Genomic DNA, 24,072 nt, shown 5'->3' with positions numbered 1-24,072 from the left:
CATGTGAAATGTCCTAAAATGATTTTTTTTTTGTATTTTTGATTCGTTTGTATTTGTGTTGTTTAAAGTTTCAACGTCTTTAAGCGAAAGATATAGAGTTCCCGTGACCCAAAGGATAAGGCGCCTGACTACGTATCAGGAGATTGCAGGATCGAGTCTGCCGGGATCGCATGCTTTGTTCATGTGAAATGTCCTAAATGATTTTTTTTTGCATTTTTTTGCATTTTTCCTGTTTGTATTTGTGTTGGTTAAGTTTCAACGTCTTTAAGCGGAGATATAGAGGTCCCGTGGCCAATGGATAAGGCGCCTGACTACGGATCAGGAGATTGCAAGTTCGAGTCCTGCCGGGATCGTATGCTTTTGTTCATGTGAAATGTCCTAAAATGATTTTTTTTTTGCTTCGTTTGTATTTGTGTTGTTTAAAGTTTCAACGTGTTCGATTATTTTACCTTAACGGTAGATATACAGGTCCCATGGCCCAATGGATAAGGCGCCTGACTGCGGATCAGGCGATTGTCGGTTCGAGTTCTGCCGGGATCGCATGCATTTGTTCATGTGAAATGTACTTTTGTTTCTTCGTTTGTATTTTTGTGTGTTTTTTTAAAGTCTCTGATTCATTTACCTTAACGCGAGTTATACAGGTCCCGTGGTCCAATGGATAAGGCGCCTGACTACGGATCAGGAGATTGCAGGTTCGAGTCCTGCCATGACTCGCATGCTTTTATTCACGTGCCTTTCAATTATCTTTTTTTTTGTATTTTTCCTTCGTTTGTATTTGTTTCTTTTTTAAATTTAAAAGTCTTTGATTTATTTACTTAAACGGTAGATATAGAGGTCCCGTGGCCAAATGGATAAGGCGCCTGACTACGGATCAGGAGATTGCAGGTTTGGGTCCTGCCGGGATCGTATGCTTTTTGTTCATGTGAAATGTCCTAAAATGATTTTTTTTTGTATTTTTCCTTCGTTTGTATTTGTGTCGTTTAAAGTTTCAACGCCTTAAACGAGCGATATAGAGGTCCCGTGGCCCAATGGATAAGGCGCCTGACTACGGATCAGGAGATTGCAGGTTCGGGTCCTGCCGGGATCGTATGCTTTTATACATATGAAATGTCCTAAAATGATTGTTTTTGTATTTTTAATTCGTTTGTTTTTTTGTTGTTTAAAGTTTCAACGTCTTTAAGCGAGAGATATAGAGGTCCCGTGGCCCAATGGATAAGGCGCCTGACTACGGATCAGGAGATTGCAGGTTCGAGTCCTGCCGGGATCGTATGTTTTAATTCGTTTGTATTTTTGTTGTTTAAAGTTTCAACGTGTTCGATTTTTTTACTTAAACGGTAGATATACAGGTCCAATGGCCCAATGGATAAGGCGCCTGACTACGGATCAGGCGATTGCAGGGTCGAGTCCCTCCAGGATCGTATCCATTTGTTCATGTCAAATGTCTTAAAATAAGTGTTTTTCTGTATATTTCTTTCGTTTATATCGTGTGTGTGTGTTTTTTTTAAAGTTTCAAAGTCTTTGATTCATTTACTTAAACGCGAGGTATACAGGTCCCTGTGTGCAATGGATGAGAAGCCTGACTACGGATCAGGAGATTGCAGGTTCGAGTCCTGCCGGGATCGCATGCTTTTATTCATGTGTCTTTCAATTATCTCTCTTTTTTGTATCTTTCCTTCGTTTGTATTTGTTTCTTTTTTAAATTTAAAAGTCGTTGATTCATTTACTTAAACGGTAGGTATACAGGTCCCGTGGCCCAATGGATACGGACTTAGGATCAGGAGATTGCAGGTTCAAGTCCTGCCGGGATCGTATGCTTTTGTTCATGTGAAATGTCTGAAATGTTGTTCTTTTTATTATTATTTTTACTTCGTTTTGTGTTTATGTTTTTAAGTTACAAAGTCTTTTATTGATTTACTTAAACGTGAGATAATATTATGCAGGTTCATTGGCCAATGGATAAGGCGACTGACTCTAATTCGGGGGTTGCGGGTTCGGGACATGCAAGGATCGTACATATAATTATAATTATTTACTGCATTTTCCATCACCCTCTCATGAATAAGGCGCATGACTACGGATCAGGAAAAATATTTGTTTGGTATAACCCGACGCAGTCCTGAACGTTTAGTTTGGTACTTACAGAAAATTTTAGGTTGGAAACCTAATGGGATCGTATATGTTTCCTTACGTGACCACGTCTTGTGATATTTATATATATTACCCCACCCTCATCTCTGCCTTTGAAGACCGTGAATGTTACACGCCCACCTTTTACCAGTTCGCTTCGAGTGTATATCAAAATCCCCTTGATCAAAATCCCCTCCACTGAAAAATGACTGGGTGTTACAAAATCCCCTTCGCACATTTGCAGGGGTATCATAATCCCCTCTGTGATTAACATTATAGATATATAGATATGAGTGCTCCAAATTATATTATGTTTGCTAAAGGCATTGTATTTACTTGCTTTATGCAATGGACTTTTAAGTTGTATATAGTTGTATTTGAACTTGATGAAACAAGTAAAAATCACAGAGGGGATTATGATACCCCCTGCAAAAGTATGAAGGGGATTTTGTAACACCCTGTCATTTTTCAGTGTAGGGGATTTTGATCAAGGGGATTTTGATTGTCTCCCGTTCGCTTCAACTATCGCATTTCTGCTCTTTTATAAATCCATAAATATTGGCAGTTTATTCTTTTGACATATCACAGGAAATCCCAAGGCAACCTTTGAAGATCCTTAATTCCTTACCGACAGGTCCAATGGCCAAGTGGATTAGGATATTGCAGGCTGGTGTCCTTCATAGATCGAATTCTTTAGTCCGTGCAACATTGTCCTGTAAAGTTAAATATTTTTTTTCCATTTTCTTTTGTCTTTGCTTCAGAACAAACAGTTAAACACCAACAGTTCGCCTCATCTTTCGCAGCTTATGCATTAAAATACACATACGTCCTTTTATTCCAACCCTTTCAATCCGTGGCCCAAAAAGACGGTTACGGAAATTTCAGGTTCGAATCTGCAGAAACACAGAAGAACGCTGCCCGTCCGCTGCAGCTATTTCAGTCTGCAAGGAAAAAACACTAGAGAGAAACCTGAAAATACCACTATAGGGGAAAAGGTGAAATAACTTGTTTATATGGTAGTCTTAAGTCTGATGACGGGAGATGGACATGTTATTGCTTTTAAGAGTTTTCATGTTCACACCTACAATATTCTGAGTGTGCAACGCTTTGACAAAAGACGAGAATGGGCTATCCCTTATTTTTTTACGTCTTTCCCGAAGAATGTTTTGCAGGTGATAATTATTTTTATTTTATGCCTTACACAGATGGTACCAATATAATAAGATTTCCTCGACTTTTGTTTTCCAACGTTTACAGCATTATTGCTAGTTTTCATTTTAAAGGCCAGATGTTTCAATGGGATTATTATGTTTTTGTTCTATAGTCTTTCTTAGAAATATTCCAATCATTATTTGTTCAGACATCGTGCACGCACCTGGGTTCTGCAGACGACAAAGAAAAAAAAACTGGATGGTTGCGGATGCAGAAGTTATTCCAAAAGGCGGGAAAAATAATGGATCTTTGCAGCGATTGATTTTATTAAGCAGAAGATAACAATGCTAAGATGGATTACCTTACGTATACGCGGTGTGCAAGTCACATGATACCGGGAGATCATATACAGTCAGTTTTATTAGGTTTTAATAGCTTTTTTTACAACAGCTATACATTATATGGTGAAAGTTATAAAGAAAGGAGAATGAAGTCATTAACAAAAAAGCGTTAGTAATCCACTAGTTTATACTCACATTGATCTTGTGAAATTTGTATTACATATGTCAATATGCATATGTCAATATGCAATGTGAAATTTGTACTATACAAGTCAATATGTAATTTTACAATTCAGTATGTAATGTGAAATTTATATTATACAGCCCACTTTGCAATGTGAAATTTATATAACACAGTTGAAATTCATGTTATACAATCCGCTTTCCGATGATTTAAATTATTAGTCCATTACTGGTTGAAACCAGTTTCGGGAACTATAGGATTAACATAGGATTGCGCTTTTCCGCCTGTCCCACCGTCCACAATTTCCTGTCTGGTCTATGACTCCGTCATTATAAAGGTACTTTAATATTACTTGGCATAAATGTTCCCTATGATGAGACGACCTGTCAAATGCAAAACCCGGACCCCTAGCTCAAAGGTCAAGATCACACTTGGAGGTCAAAGGTCAACATGTATTTTTCTGTCCGGTCTGAAAATCAACAATCCAGTAAGGCAGAAATATACCCTATAATAAATTGATGTGCATGCATAACCATTTCAGACCCCTAGCTTAAAGGCCAATGTCACACTTGGCAATCAAATGTTAACATGGCATGAACAGGGTCTGTTTCGTTTCGTGTCCAGTCCAGAACACTGTCATCCATCAAGGGATTACAATATTACTTTGCATAAATGTTCCCCAAAATCAGACGACATGTCATACGCAATACCCAGAACCTTAGCTAAAAGGTTAAGGTCACATTTGAAGATCAAAAGTCAATAGAGGTTTTTTCCTGTCCAGTCAATAACTTTGTCATGTTAAATAGGAATTAACATGTAGTTGGCATAAATATTCCTCTGGATGATACAATGTAAGGTCAAGGTCACACTTGGAGGTCTATTGTCAACATGGTTTTTTTCTTGTACAGTCTGTAACTCAACAACCCACGAAAGGATTGTAATATTACATGGCACAAATATACCCCATAATAAGATGACGAGTCGTACGCAATACCCTGACCCCTATCTTAAAGGTCAAGGTCACACTCCGAGGTCAAAGGTCAGCTGGGTTTTTTATCTGTCCGGCCAACAACTCATTTATTGAGGGATTTTATCACTTGGCGCAAATATTTCCTATAATGAGACAACGTGTCTTACGAAACTCCCTTATCCCTGACTCAAAGATAAAGGTCACAAGCCGAAGTCGAAGGTCAAAGGCATTTTCCCACCTTTTTGGTCCATAACCCTGTAACCTATTAAAGGATTTTAATATTACTTGACACAAATGTTCCCTATGATTAGACAATGTATCATGCTCCAAGACCGCCGGCTCAAAGGTAAAGGTCACACTTGAAGGTCAAAAGACAACATTGATTTTTTCCTGTCCGGTCTGTAAAATATTTTGATATAAGTTCATGTGTCATATGAACCTAACTAAAATTTATGTTGGTGTATTTTGTTCAGAATAACTTTTTAATATGATGACTTCATACATTTTTTCTCATATTTTCCCACCAATTTTAAAATGGAATGTTATCAAAAGTGAAATTAAATACTTTTTTATATTTATAGATGTTATCAGCAATCGACAAGTTACTGTAGATTTTTATATATGCAAATTTTAATCCAAAACGTTGTGTAATAACATATTGTATTAACAGTACAATATTGTAAAATATTGTTTATACATAATTGACATTGACTTAGGAAAGGACGCAGTGGTTCAGTGGTAACACAGTCTGACTACGAACCAAGGGTCGCGAGTTCGACTAAAAATTACTGACACTGGGACAAAAGTCCCGTGTATGGGTGCTTTACACCTGGCACACTAAAGAACCAGGGCAGCTTCTGGAATTGGAGCGTCTCCTGTATCATGCACTATCCACCCTCTAACTTTACAGTATTCTGGTTTCTAGAAATGCCTGCTGGAATTGACCAGTCGCGGTCGAGTTCCTCTTTAGCACATACCACTGTGCATCCAGTACTCAAATTCCGATAATTAAGATATTTATATGAATTGATATAACATTAGATCATATTAAAGACTTCTTCTTGGTTACTATCTGGTGAGGTCAATCTTGTTCTGTTAGTAAACCAATTAGTGTATAGGGTGAAAACAGTATCTGATACCGTTCAAAATCGAAGTATGGTGTGTAACAACAGGTTTTTTCCCTTTATCAACAATTTCATCAAATACTCGTTGAAATGTTGGCAATCAGAATTATAATGTAAATCACATACAGCCGAAGTAATTGCTTGCATACAAATGCACCTGTCACGTTCTCTCAAAATTATTGCTCGATTGCTTATGTGATATTTTTTTTATTATTTTTTCATGTAATTCTTCCTCCATTTTGCATATTTCTTATTCATTTATTGTGCACAATATAATTATTATAATAATGAAGTGTTTTTTGTTGCGTTATTTTGCCGACATTATAATATTACATTTCCAGAAGGACAAGCCACAAAGTAAAAACGAAAAAAAAAAAGCACATCGTTTTAATCTATTTGGATCATTTTTTAGCAAAATAATATGGACATTTTTAATATAGATATAAGAAATATAAAACGAATGAAGGTTACGAACCAACTGGGAGATGCAGCACCTTATAAACAGATGCGAGGCATGAGACAGAAGTTTGTTCGAATGCGTACATTATCAGTTGTATACTACTATTAGAAAAGCCTTCTAATTTCCATTATATGTCTTTTCTGAGATGTTCCCACTACCAGTGATTTTATAGCAAATGTGGGATAAATCTAATCCAGTCAGCTGTAGTGAATTTGCAATGACTGGGTTAAAATAATTTAAAGATTAACGTGTTGCGTCACATCATGTTTTCCTTACCCTCTTTGTGACGCTACTTTGTGACCGACCCACTGTAACAAATGCTCGCCTGATTCCATCATCATGTACGCAGATTACAGGTAGCTGATTATACAGGTGTTAATATGTGTCTTATCTACAGTTGACGGTATGCCAACGTACACACTGTGAACTCTCTTGCCAACTTAACAACCGGCGTCAAAAATCTACCGGCATCACTTGACTAAAGAAGGCAACTAAGGTCGTGCACGAGAGATCGTGCAATTATCGTGCACAGACAAAAAGCTGTTGCAAATGTTGGTTATATTTAGCTTAGCACTGCTCGAATATCAGACGTTTTTTTTACTATGTTAGCAACAAGTGGTGTATGTCATATTAAACATTGATTGTCATGACACAATAAAGCATGCAAAAAAATGTTAAAGATGCATTACAAGTTTGTTACTGAGTAGTTCTTCCAATAGCTCTCACGGTTGCTTTTCCATGTAAAACTATCCATGTCACTTAAGAAACAAATTACACACAAAAACTAATCTCGTACCATTATTTCACTTCATTTTTTCCCTAGATTTTTATTTGTTTTGTAATATGTGGTGTATGTGTGTTAGTGGGGATAAAGGTGTGTATACGGAGTGAGACGGTGAATTTTATCATAGGAAGGGAGATAATATTTTCCTAAACCTATAATTGCTAACATTTCCTCGATAAGGATGCCAGGGTTATCTTTTCAAAGTGGTTTACACGGCAAATGTCCCATTTGGCAAGTCCCTGACTACTGATCAGGAGATTGCGGGTTCTACTACTGAGGGAATCGTATATTTTTATTTCATGTAACATAAACAAATATCGTCTTTCCTTCCTCTTTGTTTTTTTTCAGACAGTTAAACGCCTAGACTTTTCTTTTTACCCAACGGCTTATAATGTCCTTAACTTACATGTGCGATGTAGGTCCCGTGGCCCAATAGATAAGGCGCCTGATCGCCATTCCGCCTCATCTGTCGTATATCTTTCTCATTAATCCAGTCCGTAAATATTGGTACACATGTAGTTTATTCTGTTTTTCTCCATTTTTAATACACACACTTTAACCGAAACCTTAACTTCTATATGTGCTCCGCAGGTCCCGTGACCAATGGATAGGTCGCCTGACTGCGGATCCCGCGATCGCATACTTCTCCTTATGCGACAATGTGTTGCAAAAGTGTATTCTTCTTTTTTAAAAATGTTTCATTTGCTTTTCCTTTTGAAGAAACTGCTAAATGGCAATCGCCTCCCTCATCTGTCGCAGTTTACTTAAAAATACAAACTGGTTATGTTTCAAACCTTCAAAATCCTTCATTTTTTTAATTCCATGTGGTCCCAAAGTACGTGATATGTCTTACAAAAAAAATCTTTTTCTATTCGATATTTAAACGCCAAGCCTCCTCTTTCGCAGCTTCTTGTTCGAATGTAATCTTCTTTTACTTAAACATGTGGTATATAGGTCCCGTGGCCCAATGGATAAGGCGCCTGACTACGGATCAGGAGATTGCAGGTTCGAGTCCTGCCGGGATCGATACTTTTTTACGTGAAAAATAAACCGCTTGTAACTTTCATGAAAAACAAATTATTCCTACGGGCTTTTGTTAATCAATTATTCATTGTTTATTACTGCCAATGTTTTAAAGTTTGAACAATACAGTTTCCCACCTAGGTGGTCTGATACTGCCTTGGTTCATGTGTGTAATTTGAGTCAATTTGGAAGTAACTCATGTGACTGATTCAAAGTTTCATTTCATCTTCATTTTAAAAAAATGTTTCATTTGCTTTTCCTTTTGAAGAAACTGCTAAATGCCAATCGCCTCTCTCATCTGTCGCAGTTTACTTATAAATACAAACTGGTTATGTTTCAAACTTTCAAAATCCTTCATTTTTTTAATTCCATGTGGTCCCAAAGTACGTGATAAGCAGTGCCGTAGCCATACACAAATTTTAACCGAGGCAATTTAGGGGGTGGGTGGACATCCACCCCCACCCCCGATTTTTTTCCACAGGACGTCCCTGGTGCGTTCTGGAGCACTCTCAGATTGTGTTATATCACGGTAAAAATCGTCCTTTCAGCCCTATTTATCACAGTTACTTTCATATTTTAAGAAAAAATTATATTGATAAAAATGATAATTGGGGATTTATCCTAGTCTAATAAAGTCAGAAACATGGAAATAAAAACCACCAGTAAAGACATACAACGACATGCTATTTATCAGTTTACTACTAGTAGTTTATTAGTTTATAGCCCGAGAGGAGGTAGGCGTGGTAGCTCTGTCCGTGTTAGGGGGCGATGGGGGTTGCTTTGAGTCAGGGAGTCCCCACTGGAAAGTTTATAAATACATATATGAAATGGTGGCCTCAGGTGTTTTCTTTTTAATTTTGAGGTACTGAATGGTAACCCCTTCCTTTTATGGGATGAGGGGGTGGGTGGGTGGTTGGGTGGTGGTGGTGGTGCTCTATTCCTGGGGATTTTTTAAAATACAGATATGAAATGACGGCCTATGGCGCATGTTTTGTCTAGATTTTTTAGGCGCTCTAAGGGGAACCTCCTCGTTATGGGGGTGGGGGTGTCAGGGGGCTCTCCCCCTGGAAAATTTTGAAATACAGGTATGAAATGGTGACCTCTGGTTCATTATTGGTTTAAATTGTAAGGTATGGGAGGGGGTTCCCCGCTTATTTTTAGTGGATTCAGTGGACTCTCTTTCCTGGAAAATTTTGAAATACAGATACGAAATGTTGGCCTATGGTACATTTTAAGGGGGTCAGAGGGCTCTCCCCCTGGAAAACTTTGAAATACAGGTATGAAATGGTGACCTCTGGTTCATTATTGGTCTAAATTTTAAGGTATGGGAGGGGGTTCCTCGCTTATTTTAGTGGATTCAGTGGGCTCTCTTTCCTGGAAAATTTTGAAATACAGATACGAAATGTTGGCCTATGGTACATTTTAAGGGGGTCAGAGGGCTCTCCCGCTGGAAAAATTGAAATGATGGCCTCTGGTGAATTTTTGGTATTAATTTTGATGTATGGGAGGGGGCTCCCCCTCATTTAAGTGGGGTCAGGGGGCTGTTCTCCTGGAATATTTTCGAAATATTGGTATGAAATAGTGGCCTCTGGTGCTCTTTTGGGTTTAAATTTGATAATAATAATAATAAATAATTGGGTGCAACTTTGATGAGTATAGTTCACTTCTCAGCCAACTTGGGGGTGGGGCACCGGCCTTCTCGGCCAGACCCTGGACCCGGGCCTGGCAAGGCTGCTATGATTTCTGCCTCACTTTGCCATGAGGCAAATTATACTATGATATATTCTAATGACATTAATATACTTTTTATTGAACTTTTATAACTGAATTTTTCATCAGTGTGATATGCCTACTTTTTACCCTTTTTGGCTCCTCAAATTTTAACCGAGGCAACTGCCTCGGTTTGCCTCAGTGTGGCTACGGCGCTGGATAAGTCTTACAAAAAAAAAGGTTTTTTCTATTCGATATTTAAACGCGAAGCCTCCTCTTTCGCAGCTTTTTGTTCAAATGTAATCTTCTTATACTTAAACATGTGGTATATAGGTCCCGTGGCCCAATGGATAAGGCGCCTGACTACGGATCAGGAGATTGCAGGTTCGAGTCCTGCCGGGATCGATAGTTTTTTACGTGAAAAATAAACCGCTTGTAACTTTCATGAAAAACAAATTATTCCTACGGGCTTTCGTTAGTCAATTATTCATTGTTTATTACTGCCATTTTTTTTAAAGTTTGAACAATACAGTTTCCCACCTAGGTGGTCTGATACTGCCTTGGTTCATGTGTGTAATTTGAGTCAATTTGGAAGTAACTCATGCGACTGATTCAAAGTTTCATTTCATCTACGGTGTACGTATGATATATTGAACTGCGACCTTTAGCTCTAAAACATGCGTGTAAATCCGGAACAATTTTAAATACCTTTTAAACATGTATATAGGAATACAGCTAGATTGTTCTACAAATATTATGTTAATTGATCTGCTTGAACGTGACTGACCAACTTTAAGATTACATATGTAATAGTTAAAGATAGTGCAGGTCTGAATTAAATATGAGCCGTGCCATTGGAAAACCAACATAGTGGCTTTGCGACCAGCATGGATCCAGACCAGCCTGCGCATCCGCGCAGTCTGGTCAGGATCCATGCTGTTCGCTAACGATTTCTCTAATTGCAGTAGGCTTTAAAAGCGAACAGCATGGATCCTGACCAGACTGCGCGGATGCGCAGGCTGATCTGGATCCATGCTGGTCGCAAACGCACTATGTTGGTTTTCTCATGGCGCGGCTCATATATGCACACAAACACATACACATTCGTATACCTTAATAACTAATGCCCATTTCATGTCTAGACTAGAAATGATAACAATTCAGAGTGCACTTTGACTTTCAAAAATGGCGGACGTAAGTACACAGTATTACTTTGATGAATCTTTGTCTTTCCATGACACAATATTTTTCCTAGTTTGGATTGATTCGTTGATATATTTTCAGACAATATCTATTTAACTCTATTTTGGTATGACTATTTTACAGACGAGTACATTTCGACTGAAGGAGCTGATAGCCGCGCCGTTCACTCCGCTGAACGAGGATGGGTAAGAGAGGTCCTTTCTTCCGGCTGTTCATCCTTCCAGATAAGCGTTTGTTTCGGTTTATATACACACTTTATGCAAAGTATTTTACATTTCCAAAACAAGTATTTTCTTAGTTTAACTTCCATAGCAAGGATCCCTTTATTTGGATTATTTACACTCGATGTCTAAAACGCATCATTATACAAGATAGAGCTGAAAAAATCATGCTTAAAATCTGTCTAAAGTAGGAAAGACTTTATCTATTTCTTATTTATTTTCCAGTGAGATAAACTATTCACTGCTAGAAAAGTATGCCGACTATATGGTGAACACAAATTTTACCGGCATTTTCAGTAAGTGAAATATTTTAAAAGACAGAGCAGGTATTGTCTTGGAGGACAAGATGTACTGAATCCTGAAGAGGAGACAGAAAAGCAGAGTTTAGTATATAACAATCACACGTGTGTATGGTAAAATGAAAAGTAATACGCATCAGGATCCATTCTGTTCGCTAACAGTTTCTCTAATTCCAATAGGGTTTGAAAGCGAAGAGTATGGATCCCGACCAGACTGAGCGGAGGTGCAGGCTGGTCTGGATCCATGCTGGTCGCAAACGCACTATGCTGGTTTTCTCATGGCACAGTTCATACTGAATGATATATTGTTTCGCATAAGAAAGAAAAAATCGGGTTATCCTATGATAAATCACACTTGCGAATTTGTTATTTCGATTCTACACGCCATGTACCCGGATAATCTTAACTCTGTTCAGCGACCCTAACTCAGTGCCAAAATGGCTGACAGAAAGACGATGTATGTAGCTAATTTACTTGTCTTTTTCATGTTTTTATGTGAGTATGCAATGTTAGCGTAAAACTTTTGATAGTCATAATATCCTGTATTGATGACATGTTTTGTGAACTAAATATTTCAATCGAAATGTCACATTATGTGGCTGGAATTCATTAAAATGTACTAAAAAAAGTCTTCAGAATGAACATGTTTTATGTTTCTAACTGTTTTAAAGTACCAGAAATTGCAGTAAGACCTTACTTATTAAATGTATTAGTTCCATAAATATCTCTTTGACAATGTTTAACAGTATCAAAGTTTGAAATTGATTTTTATAGTTTAAAAATTGTATTGATTATGAGGTAGGTTTAAATTTTCGGATAATTCCTAACTGGTATAGGAAACAGTGTCGGATAAATACGAACTTAGAATGGATAAACACCTAACCAAACGAAAACGGCTGTTCGTTTGTGCTTTTTTATGGACTGTTGATGCTCGAAGTTCTTTGATCTACCCACCCCTGCAGGGATGTGGGATTCCTATGTCCAACTTATCCGACTCGTGATTTTTTTGCCAGCGGACAAGTGCATTTTTCATTCTGTGTGTCCGCGGACAAGCATACTTTTCAGGTATAAAATGATAAAACATAAAATATCATTTAGATTGTGTGTTGCTTCAAGTGTATGGAGGTGATAAAGATAATGGGTTCTTTGACTAGGTCTCGCGCACACTGTAATTCGGTGACTATGATAAAATATCAGAGAAGATTTAGATACAAGAAGATTTATTTAACGTCGGATAAGTATAAACATATAACACTAGCTTAAAGCTATTTTCCGACAAACACATGTAAATAAGCTCAACATAACTAAAACAGCTGTAATAAAATGCAAATATGTTAAAGCACATTAAAGCAAATAAAGCATCTGGCTCTAAGTAGATAAGAAACAAATCACAAAGTATCACATACATGTTACAGCGCATTAAAACAAAATAGCACATGATAGGTACTTGCAAATAAAAGTAAAAAGTAATTTACCACATACAGATTTAGCACATTTAAAGCAACATAAAAAAAGATTAGCCGACACTACAGAAAAATAAGAAGAGTCACATTTTACAACATGCATTTAAAAGAAAAACAACATAAAAGAAGAAATCATATACATGCTAAAGGGAACATAAGAACTACTTAAAGTAGCTGAAGAAAAATATTTGCATCATCAGCATATAGCATTCTGTAACTAAAACTAAAACAGGAAAACAACGGTTACACACAGAGAACTATAAGGACATTTAAAGACATCAGAAACGTAAACAACTTAAAAAAGTATTATGACAAGTTTGTAAGTAGAATTCCAACTGCTGAGACAATAAGTCACTGTCAAAGGAAATATTTGAGCCAGCCAGTAGTCAGCCAAATTAAAATCAAAAGCACACAGAGATCGCAAGTATGACTTAAATAAGTCGGAAAGTTTTAAGAGTCTTTCTCTGAATTCATCTGGCTTTGCATCATTGCGTGGGCAGTGTTTCGGGCATGACCCCAAAAGACCCCGAACACTGCTTACGCGATTTCAGACTTTTATAAACGTTAAAAGGCAAATATTTCAACTGCTTATTTTTTACCACAGTTACTGAGATATGCTTTTCTATTTTATTGTCCTAAATAAAGACCTCGATCTCAAGTCTATTTGCGCTTTCATGAAGGTTTAATATTACAAATCAGAGCAAGTGAAATTTGACTATGGACAAATGGGTTTTTAAGTGTCCGTGGACAAGTGAAAAATGTAAGGATAACCACACCCCTGTCCCGTCAGTCCATGCATCATTCCCCACACCACACTACACACATACACACTTTTCTTCCCTATTTACCGTCTGAAAAATATCATATTTAATAATTAATCATAAATCTAATCCAATTTAAACAATGTCAAAAATATTCCATTAGCACCTCTATAAAAATCTCTTACACTATACGATATACAAGATTTGAAACAAACACAATTCTTCTGAAACAGTGTGTGTGTGTGTGTGTGTGTGTGTGTGTGTGTGTGTGTGTGTGTGTGATGGAGGGAGAGGGTTGGAGACTACAGAACTTCGAACATCGGTGGTATTAAATAATTTCTTATATAAATATAATAATTTTGACTTTTATACTGAGTTATTTTTGAGGGTTTATCCAGATTTTTCCAAACATTGCTATTTGCATCATATTAAAATTATGAAAAAATATTTGACTGTAGTGGGCATACATATAACATGTCAACTCATTCATTTCTATAGAATACTAGCCAGTTAGGTGTTTATCCGTCACGCAATTTCGTGTAAGTTAAGTTTTTATCCATTCCTCATGTAAACTGAGTTCGGTTTTTATCAAATCAAAGTTAGGCTTTTATCCCTTTTCTCGCTGTCAGTACATTTGAACATGTATTGTGTCAACATGTAGTGGGTTAACAACACAGTGTAAACGGGCCTATAAAGCAGTATATCTTTGCTTTCAAACAACAAAATAGTCGAGACATCAAAAGGATAGAAGTATTTTTAAAGATTTTTTGTAAAAGTTTTCATTGAAAAAGTTGCCTTGTTCGTCGTTTTTCCACCTGAAAACACAAGGGTTGATCTATTTAACATGATACATTTTGAAATAAATATATACTTGATCAATGGAGATAGATATAAGAACAGAAAATTCCTTTATACATCGAAATTACACAGAAAACAAAGTTGTATCGGCTTTACATCCGCCATGTTGGCACTGAGTTAGGGTCGCTGAACAGAGTTAAGATTATCCGGGTACATGGCGTGATGTATAAAGGAATTTTCTGTTCTTATATCTATCTCCATTGATCAAGTATATATTTATTTCAAAATGTATCATGTTAAATAGATCAACCCTTGTGTTTTCAGGTGGAAAAACGACGAACAAGGCAACTTTTTCAATGAAAACTTTTACAAAAAATCTTTAAAAATACTTCTATCCTTTTGATGTCTCGACTATTTTGTTGTTTGAAAGCAAAGATATACTGCTTTATAGGCCCGTTTACACTGTGTTGTTAACCCACTACATGTTGACACAATACATGTTCAAATGTACTGACAGCGAGAAAAGGGATAAAAGCCTAACTTTGATTTGATAAAAACCGAACTCAGTTTACATGAGGAATGGATAAAAACTTAACTTACACGAAATTGCGTGACGGATAAACACCTAACTGGCTAGTATTCTATAGAAATGAATGAGTTGACATGTTATATGTATGCCCACTACAGTCAAATATTTTTTCATAATTTTAATATGATGCAAATAGCAATGTTTGGAAAAATCTGGATAAACCCTCAAAAATAACTCAGTATAAATGTCAAAATTATTATATTTATATAAGAAATTATTTAATACCACCGATGTTCGAAGTTCTGTAGTCTCCAACCCTCTCCCTCCATCACACACACACACACACACACACACACACACACACACACTGTTTCAGAAGAATTGTGTTTGTTTCAAATCTTGTATATCGTATAGTGTAAGAGATTTTTATAGAGGTGCTAATGGAATATTTTTGACATTGTTTAAATTGGATTAGATTTATGATTAATTATTAAATATGATATTTTTCAGACGGTAAATAGGGAAGAAAAGTGTGTATGTGTGTAGTGTGGTGTGGGGAATGATGCATGGACTGACGGGACAGGGGTGTGGTTATCCTTACATTTTTCACTTGTCCACGGACACTTAAAAACCCATTTGTCCATAGTCAAATTTCACTTGCTCTGATTTGTAATATTAAACCTTCATGAAAGCGCAAATAGACTTGAGATCGAGGTCTTTATTTAGGACAATAAAATAGAAAAGCATATCTCAGTAACTGTGGTAAAAATAAGCAGTTGAAATATTTGCCTTTTAACGTTTATAAAAGTCTGAAATCGCGTAAGCAGGTTTCGGGGTCTTTTGGGGTCATGCCCGAAACACTGCCCACGCAATGATGCAAAGCCAGATGAATTCAGAGAAAGACTCTTAAAACTTTCCGACTTATTTAAGTCATACTTGCGATCTCTGTGTGCTTTTGATTTTAATTTGGCTGACTACTGGCTGGCTCAAATATTTCCTTTGACAGTGACTTATTGTCTCAGCAGTTGGAATTCTACTTACAAACTTGTCATAATACTTTTTTAAGTTGTTTACGTTTCTGATGTCTTTAAATGTCCTTATAGTTCTCTGTGTGTAACCGTTGTTTTCCTGTTTTAGTTTTAGTTACAGAATGCTATATGCTGATGATGCAAATATTTTTCTTCAGCTACTTTAAGTAGTTCTTATGTTCCCTTTAGCATGTATATGATTTCTTCTTTTATGTTGTTTTTCTTTTAAATGCATGTTGTAAAATGTGACTCTTCTTATTTTTCTGTAGTGTCGGCTAATCTTTTTTTATGTTGCTTTAAATGTGCTAAATCTGTATGTGGTAAATTACTTTTTACTTTTATTTGCAAGTACCTATCATGTGCTATTTTGTTTTAATGCGCTGTAACATGTATGTGATACTTTGTGATTTGTTTCTTATCTACTTAGAGCCAGATGCTTTATTTGCTTTAATGTGCTTTAACATATTTGCATTTTATTACAGCTGTTTTAGTTATGTTGAGCTTATTTACATGTGTTTGTCGGAAAATAGCTTTAAGCTAGTGTTATATGTTTATACTTATCCGACGTTAAATAAATCTTCTTGTATCTAAATCTTCTCTGATATTTTATCATAGTCACCGAATTACAGTGTGCGCGAGACCTAGTCAAAGAACCCATTATCTTTATCACCTCCATACACTTGAAGCAACACACAATCTAAATGATATTTTATGTTTTATCATTTTATACCTGAAAAAGTATGCTTGTCCGCGGACACACAGAATGAAAAATGCACTTGTCGCTGGCAAAAAAATCACGAGTCGGATAAGTTGGACATAGGAATCCCACATCCCTGCAGGGGTGGGTAGATCAAAGAACTTCGAGCATCAACAGTCCATAAAAAAGCACAAACGAACAGCCGTTTTCGTTTGGTTAGGTGTTTATCCATTCTAAGTTCGTATTTATCCGACACTGTTTCCTATACCAGTTAGGAATTATCCGAAAATTTAAACCTACCTCATAATCAATACAATTTTTAAACTATAAAAATCAATTTCAAACTTTGATACTGTTAAACATTGTCAAAGAGATATTTATGGAACTAATACATTTAATAAGTAAGGTCTTACTGCAATTTCTGGTACTTTAAAACAGTTAGAAACATAAAACATGTTCATTCTGAAGACTTTTTTTAGTACATTTTAATGAATTCCAGCCACATAATGTGACATTTCGATTGAAATATTTAGTTCACAAAACATGTCATCAATACAGGATATTATGACTATCAAAAGTTTTACGCTAACATTGCATACTCACATAAAAACATGAAAAAGACAAGTAAATTAGCTACATACATCGTCTTTCTGTCAGCCATTTTGGCACTGAGTTAGGGTCGCTGAACAGAGTTAAGATTATCCGGGTACATGGCGTGTACATCGAAATTACACAGAAAACAAAGTTGTATCGGCTTTACATCCGCCATGTTGGCACTGAGTTAGGGTCGCTGAACAGAGTTAAGATTATCCGGGTACATGGCGTGATTCTAACAAGACATACTAGTATTAACAGTACTAGTGTTAGAAAAAAAGGTAACTACGTTTTACGACCGTGCTACGCACCTGGATCGGAAGACGTAACTGCACGCACAGGATTATCGCAAAATAACCGTTGTCTGATTTTCTTCTATTTGTAGGGTTATTTGTTGGTCGTGTTAGAATTAAAATTTGGTGTTGTTTTAAACAAAAGTCAGAGTACAAAACTGAATTTAGCATGAAAAAAGTTTAAATCCACAGGACCTGTTATATACTTAAATGCATAAAAGTTCTAAAATTAAGTGCTTTACGATTTAATGAAACTATTTTTTTTTCAAATGTTTTCATGCGACATCACTGCCTCTTTGTCGGTTATAATCATCCTGATCACTGTTGATGCTAGGTTTGTTAACGTTCGGAAGTTGATATTTATGTTTGCGATCAACACGGTACAACATGATAAAATTAATTGCAGTTTAAAATGCATATATATTTAATTTGAAGAAACGGGCGGTAATAATTAATGATAAAAAAACATAAATAACAAAAAAAGATAAATAACAATAACAATGTGTTCAAAGCAATAACTGTAAATTACGATACCATCAAAGAATATGCAGATTTATCTCAACGCATTTTTTGCTATTTATTTTCTCAATAAGTAATTTGTACGTCAAACTGACGTCAAAATAACGTTACGCATTTGTGCAAAATAGCGTGCGACGTACGACGTGTGTATGGTAAAATGAAAAGTAATACTTGTATGTAGACAAGTACTCTCATCATGGTCCCGAGTCATAATTCAGTCAAACTCTGGAGTCCTGGGTCTTAATTCAGTCTAATCAAAGGCAGTTTCTGAAATACTCAACGGTACGAGTACTCGTTAAATGTCTAAGAAGCTGTTGTCGGGCAAAAGTGAGACCTTTCTCTATTACCATTGTAAACTGTCTCATTGGCGTAAGGAGCGATTTCATAGTATGCTCCCCAGCTCATACGCCTGTGTTCATAATGAATCTGATCGTTTTCATTGATAAGTTCCTTCTTATTCACTGCAATTTTATCTTTTTATCTTACTTCATTTTAAATACCTTATTTATCGTTATTTTCTGCAGTAAATGGATCGTTGGCTGAAGGTCTGTCTATGACACTTGACGAAAGGAAGCGTCTGGCTGAAGAGTGGATGAAAGCGTCTAAAGGCAGGTTACAGGTTGTTGTACATGTAGGCACAAATTGTATCAAGGATGTACAAGAGCTGGTATGTTCCTTATCTGTATTATTCTATTATTTATTCAGGTGTAAGATCATATGCACAATTTAAAATACAGGTATCACATTTAGCAAGATATGGGTATCACATTGATCAATGATTTGGCGATCTGATGGTCTGGATTACGCTGAATTTAAAATAATCATGACCCATGTTGATACATGATGAAGGTTATAATTGGCGATCTGACGGGTTTGAAGTACGCTGAATTTAAACAAATCATGATCATGTTTATAGATGATGCAGACTATAATTGGCGATCTGACGGGTCTGCATTACGCTGAATTTAAACAAATCATGATCCATGTTGATAGATGATGTAAATTATAATTGGCGATCTGACGGTCTGCATTACGCTAAATTTAAACAAATCATGGCCCATGTTGATAGATGATGCAGATTAGCATTTTGTCATATATCACATACAGTTTGAATTTTCTTTCACTTGAGGTATTTTCTATGAAACCACTTGTAACTTATGTTTTAGAATACTAGTTCCTCTGCTTTAGTATTAAAATCCTGCTTGATATATTTAAACAAAATGTTATATTTTTACAGGCACGTCATGCTGAAGCAATAAAGGTAGACGCCATTGCAGCATTTACACCCTCTTATTATAAACCAGAGAACGAAGGTGGGTACATCATATGAAACTTAAATATATCTAATGGGATCACTTGTCAAGGAGACAGAAAATAAAATTAGAATCAGAACCTCCCAAAAATATTGAACGAGACCAACCGAATTAAACGTTTACACCATAAATTTGCATACAAGTGCATTCCAATAATTTTATACATATGCATTAATTGCAGAAGTCTTTGCCACCCATCTGGTGTATATATGTAGGCATTAAACGTTTGCCCTAAAATATAAAATAAATTGCCGACGGTCTTAAAAATTAATTTAGAACTAAACCATTAATGTAGCATTACATTGAAAATGGATCATTTCTTTCAACAATTGTTATTTTCAAAATCTAATAAAATGTAAAGAACTTCAGATATCTTTCAGAATAGTTTATAGATCTACAACCATAGCGGATTTATTTCTCCCTGTAGAGCTTGCATTTCGATCGACATAACTAAAGTACTACATATCTTCTAGGGGAGAAACATATTTGCATATAATCTCATATGAAATAAGGACTACAGTGCCATAACTCCATGTGTAACACTCTACTATCGTATTTTCATAACTGATGTTTTTCAGCTCACATGAGTTCGCAGTACTCGGGTTGAGCTATTGGGGTCGTCCGGTATCCCTCCTCCGTCCGTTAACCATTTTCGTCTAACAACATCTTGTCTTAAATTTCGATGAATCTTGGCCTGGATGTTCCTTGGAGGATCCTGTGCCAAGGGTTCCATTTGGGTGGTTAGAACAATTGTGAAATGACATGTCCTCCTACACCTCTGGTTACGTTTTGAAATAGTTTCTCCTGACTGTTTCATTGATGACTCTTTGCTTAGACTGTTCAAATCTTTTTCGATTTGTGAAAAAAAAAATAAATATTACACAAATGTCCCCTGGGTGAGCATTTCTGATATCGGCAGTAAGCATGGCCGTAAATTAAAAGTCTGGTGAGTAGTTTTTGTCGAAACTGCTTCTTAAACATAGTGCTAACTGTTTGGTTTAGGGAACAATAAAGAAATGATGGGCACAGATGTTTAAAGTTCTAATTACTATAAACGTAGGATGTATTCACTACAATTAGGGCATTTTAATTGATATAGTAACCAGCTTTTATCGATGAGTGTCAGAGCATTGTCGTTCATATAGCATATTATTGCCACATGAAGAATGGTATCTCCGTCCTTATCCGCATCATTTCCGATATGTAAACTATCGAACGTATTAACTAGTTCCATTTTTTACATCCAACACACATGCCCCCACCCCCTTTATATGGGAGGGGGGGGGGTCTTTTCTATAATGTTTTACCTTTATTTTCTAATTAAAAATTGATTTTCAAACACCTACCCTCATCCAGAAGTCTTCGTTCAAAATCATTTTTTTTGTTCATTGACAGAAAATTAATTAGTCTGTGAAATTTTGGAATTATTGTGAACATTTGTATTATACACTTTATTATACAGATCATCAATTTTGTCTTATGTTAAACTTTGTCACTTAAATTTCTCCTCGTCATCACATAATGATCATTCAACGATTTTTCTAAAGTAATTTTATTATGTTTTTTTTTAAACTGGGTTTTCAGTGGTGGCAGAGACATTTGCAATAAATATAGATAAACAAAATAATGAAATATATCCATATATAAATATAGACCCAATTTATTCTGGTGTCGGTTGTTTCTTACGTTTGGACTTACAACTGTCAACAAAAACACTTTATAAAATACCAGTATAAAAGGAAAATTACAAGAAATGGTAGGTTGAAAATATGACAATCACCCGTGACACGTGAAAAAAGAAGCAGTGCCCAGGTCTATTGGAGATACCAGTGCTAATGCCGTTTCAAAGACAAACAATGATTTTCAATACATTCGTCTTCATATGACAAACCGTAATATTCTAAGTTTGTTAGCTGTATGCTAAACTGATATGATCTTTCAAATTTCAACAACTTTTCTCATATTCTTCTATGAAATATATAACACGACAGCAAGGTATTTAAAGCCATATTCTGTATATTATTCCAGAGGTATTACTAGAAGTAATGACACAGATAGCGTCGGCGGCACCTAAAACACCGTTCTATTACTACGACATCAATTTCTGCACGGGATTATACAGTAAGAATTTTACATTCGTTAGATTGTATATTGTTGCATTGTGGAAAAGATTCTTTAAGCTTTCATAAGTCCAAGTTTGAGTCGACATAAATTTGCTATACCATATTTCATAAACAGTGATTAGATAGATATCGACAAGTAGGGGCCATGTGAAACAGAGGCAGAAGGCCAGTGCATGCATGTTATCATTTCACAGGTAAAGTCATGCCTAGCGGAGGCCACAAAACGTGTACATTTTGTACAAACGGTAATAATAGGTAATAATAATAAAAATGTATTTTGGTATTAGTTATTGTTGTTCTTGTATCTGGGATGTAGTCTGTGTAAACAGTCCGGTGACAAACTGTTTCTGTCATTTTCGCGAAAAGTCTCTATTTGTATCGCTCGCTGTCATTTCAGTAAACGCTAAGAAGTTTATGGAAATGGCAAAGAAGAAAATACCAACGCTTAGAGGCTTGAAAAATTCCTCACGTGAATTACCGGATGCTCATGCTGTGACTCAAGTTGAAGATTGTCAAGTTCTTATTGGTACAGATGTGGTAAGTACAGTATCACCGTACCTACGTGAGAACAGCGTCTGCCTCTTCTAAAACCACTCGTTTTGCACTTTCTATAGCGTCTCTTTAAATACTTAGAAAATTAGACACGTGTACAATACTGTTATAATAATTTTATATAGTCCTACATCAACGATCTGATAGTGCAACATTGTGAAGTATACTAGTAAATAAATCATACACAATATGATTTACAACCTGAAATTTGCATCATTTTATCTTTATAACTTGAATACACACCTGGCATGTAGCTGGATCTATATAAGACGTCATGTTATAAACGCCAACTTTTTCAGCAATACTTGAGTTGTCTGGCCCTTGGTATGCCAGGAGTTGTTGTAGCATCTTATCTCGGCAACTTATTTTCCGACATGAGGAAAGCATTTGACTCGGGAGACGTGGCAAAAGCACGGAAACTTCAGGTATTTAAAACTATATTTATTTATTATGTATTTGTATAGTCCAAACTAAGGTTAACGTGATTTCTTTGTAGTTCCAAGAACCAAGTTTACTTTTACTGTGTTTTCACTAATTTATCTAACAAAGGATTATAATCTTATCTCATTAGAAAATCTAGATCTATACAGTAAAACAATTTTGCAATGATTAGTTTGATTTTTTTTGCAGGACACTGCTCAAGCAGTCAACACTATTCGAGGAAAATATGGAGGTAAATAAGAAATATTAGTATATACCTCTCTGAAATGTAGTCAGTATATTACTAATGAATATACTTGTAACTCCCATCTGATACGGAAAAATCAACTGCTTACTTTTATTCTGAGAAAAGACATAATGATGGCGTCTCGACGTTTCATGTGTCAAAAAATCCATGGTTTCAAATGAGTTTTCAGCCGTATTTATAAAAGACTACAATCAATTTTGACAGATTTAGCATTAGAAATATAATAAAAGGGTCGTTAAAGCAGTACCGTGACCTGCAATGATGCGTTCGGCTCTCGAGGATTTTGCCAGACCGGATACCGGCTCGAGCCGAATATATCTACAATATTGCAGATCAAGGTACTCTTATAATAACCGTATCATATCTCTGTTCCATCTCCCTTTTAAAGTGATATGTCCTATCTCATTTATCTCTAAAATCTGAGAGACACTTGCGAACAGCAGAATACGTAGGCCTAAGCTAGTCTACAATGAATCTATTGGAGAATTAATTTAATCATTACTCTTCAAATTGGTGATTTTTATTCAAGCAAATAATTTTCTTTTCAGGAGGAATCAATGTTGCAAAATACATTTTCAAAATATTAACTGGAATGGATGTGGGTCCGGTACGTCTTCCACTCAGGCAGATGTCACTTGATCAGTTTGAAAATATGAAGAAAGACTTCAATGCCGCTGGACTAGTGAATATATCACAGCCGAGAGAACAGTGAAGAATGTACAAACATTATAAAAAAAGAGAAATAATTGTATCTCGGATCCGAATTTACGGTTTATGTTTGTTTAGATATTTTGTTGCCTGTACATTTTCAAAAAAGGTTAGATCTATCACAACAGTAGCTTTTATCTGGGGTATTGTATTACGGTTTATGTTCGTTTAAGTATTTTGTTGCCTGTACATTTGTAAAAAGGGTTATTATAACAGAAGTGTTATCTGGAATGTATTTGTCTGGAATAAATTTTGCCAGTCCTGGATCATACAAGGCGCGCAATTAAGCATGGTTATCTAGTGAATATATGAATTTGTATTATGTGTATTTCTTTAAATACATTGCAGTGTATACTTTTATAATAAGCAGCAGCACGTTATAAAATAAAGAAAATAGTTCCCACCATA

At 35.9% G+C, this 24,072-nt stretch overlaps 1 protein-coding gene and 5 non-coding genes across 6 annotated transcripts; all 6 read left to right on the top strand.

The window, feature by feature from the left end:
• Positions 1 to 833: 833 nt before the first annotated feature.
• Positions 834 to 906, top strand: Trnar-acg (transfer RNA arginine (anticodon ACG)). Its single transcript has one exon. It is a non-coding gene; the product is annotated as a tRNA-Arg (tRNA).
• Positions 907 to 1,014: 108 nt separating this feature from the next.
• Trnas-acu (transfer RNA serine (anticodon ACU)) lies at positions 1,015 to 1,087 on the top strand. The gene has a single exon. It is a non-coding gene; the product is annotated as a tRNA-Arg (tRNA).
• Positions 1,088 to 1,194: 107 nt separating this feature from the next.
• On the top strand, positions 1,195 to 1,267 carry Trnar-acg (transfer RNA arginine (anticodon ACG)). The gene has a single exon. It is a non-coding gene; the product is annotated as a tRNA-Arg (tRNA).
• Positions 1,268 to 8,095: 6,828 nt separating this feature from the next.
• On the top strand, positions 8,096 to 8,168 carry Trnar-acg (transfer RNA arginine (anticodon ACG)). The gene has a single exon. It is a non-coding gene; the product is annotated as a tRNA-Arg (tRNA).
• A 2,039-nt stretch (positions 8,169 to 10,207) lies between these two features.
• Positions 10,208 to 10,280, top strand: Trnar-acg (transfer RNA arginine (anticodon ACG)). The gene has a single exon. It is a non-coding gene; the product is annotated as a tRNA-Arg (tRNA).
• A 695-nt stretch (positions 10,281 to 10,975) lies between these two features.
• LOC123564450 (N-acetylneuraminate lyase B-like) lies at positions 10,976 to 24,072 on the top strand. Its single transcript, XM_045358055.2, has 10 exons — positions 10,976 to 11,069; positions 11,202 to 11,263; positions 11,525 to 11,595; positions 18,805 to 18,947; positions 19,518 to 19,593; positions 21,622 to 21,714; positions 22,114 to 22,253; positions 22,568 to 22,693; positions 22,899 to 22,941; positions 23,505 to 24,072. The coding sequence occupies exons 1-10, from the start codon at positions 11,061 to 11,063 to the stop codon at positions 23,666 to 23,668; spliced, it is 927 nt and encodes a 308-aa protein (XP_045213990.1). The 5' UTR covers positions 10,976 to 11,060; the 3' UTR covers positions 23,669 to 24,072.

The sequence above is a fragment of the Mercenaria mercenaria genome, chromosome 2 (assembly GCF_021730395.1).
Source record: "Mercenaria mercenaria strain notata chromosome 2, MADL_Memer_1, whole genome shotgun sequence".
NCBI classification, from domain to species: Eukaryota; Metazoa; Mollusca; class Bivalvia; order Venerida; family Veneridae; genus Mercenaria; species Mercenaria mercenaria.
The sequence above is the reverse complement of the archived record's forward strand: the minus strand, read 5'-3'. Positions and strand labels throughout refer to the sequence as shown.

Excerpts from the sequence above, each read along its gene's own strand:
- LOC123564450 (XM_045358055.2), top strand. Across the intron at positions 11,596-18,804 it reads AAATTTTACCGGCATTTTCA|TAAATGGATCGTTGGCTGAA; the intron begins GTAAGTGAAATA and ends TATTTTCTGCAG. Across the intron at positions 21,715-22,113 it reads TTTCTGCACGGGATTATACA|TAAACGCTAAGAAGTTTATG; the intron begins GTAAGAATTTTA and ends CTGTCATTTCAG.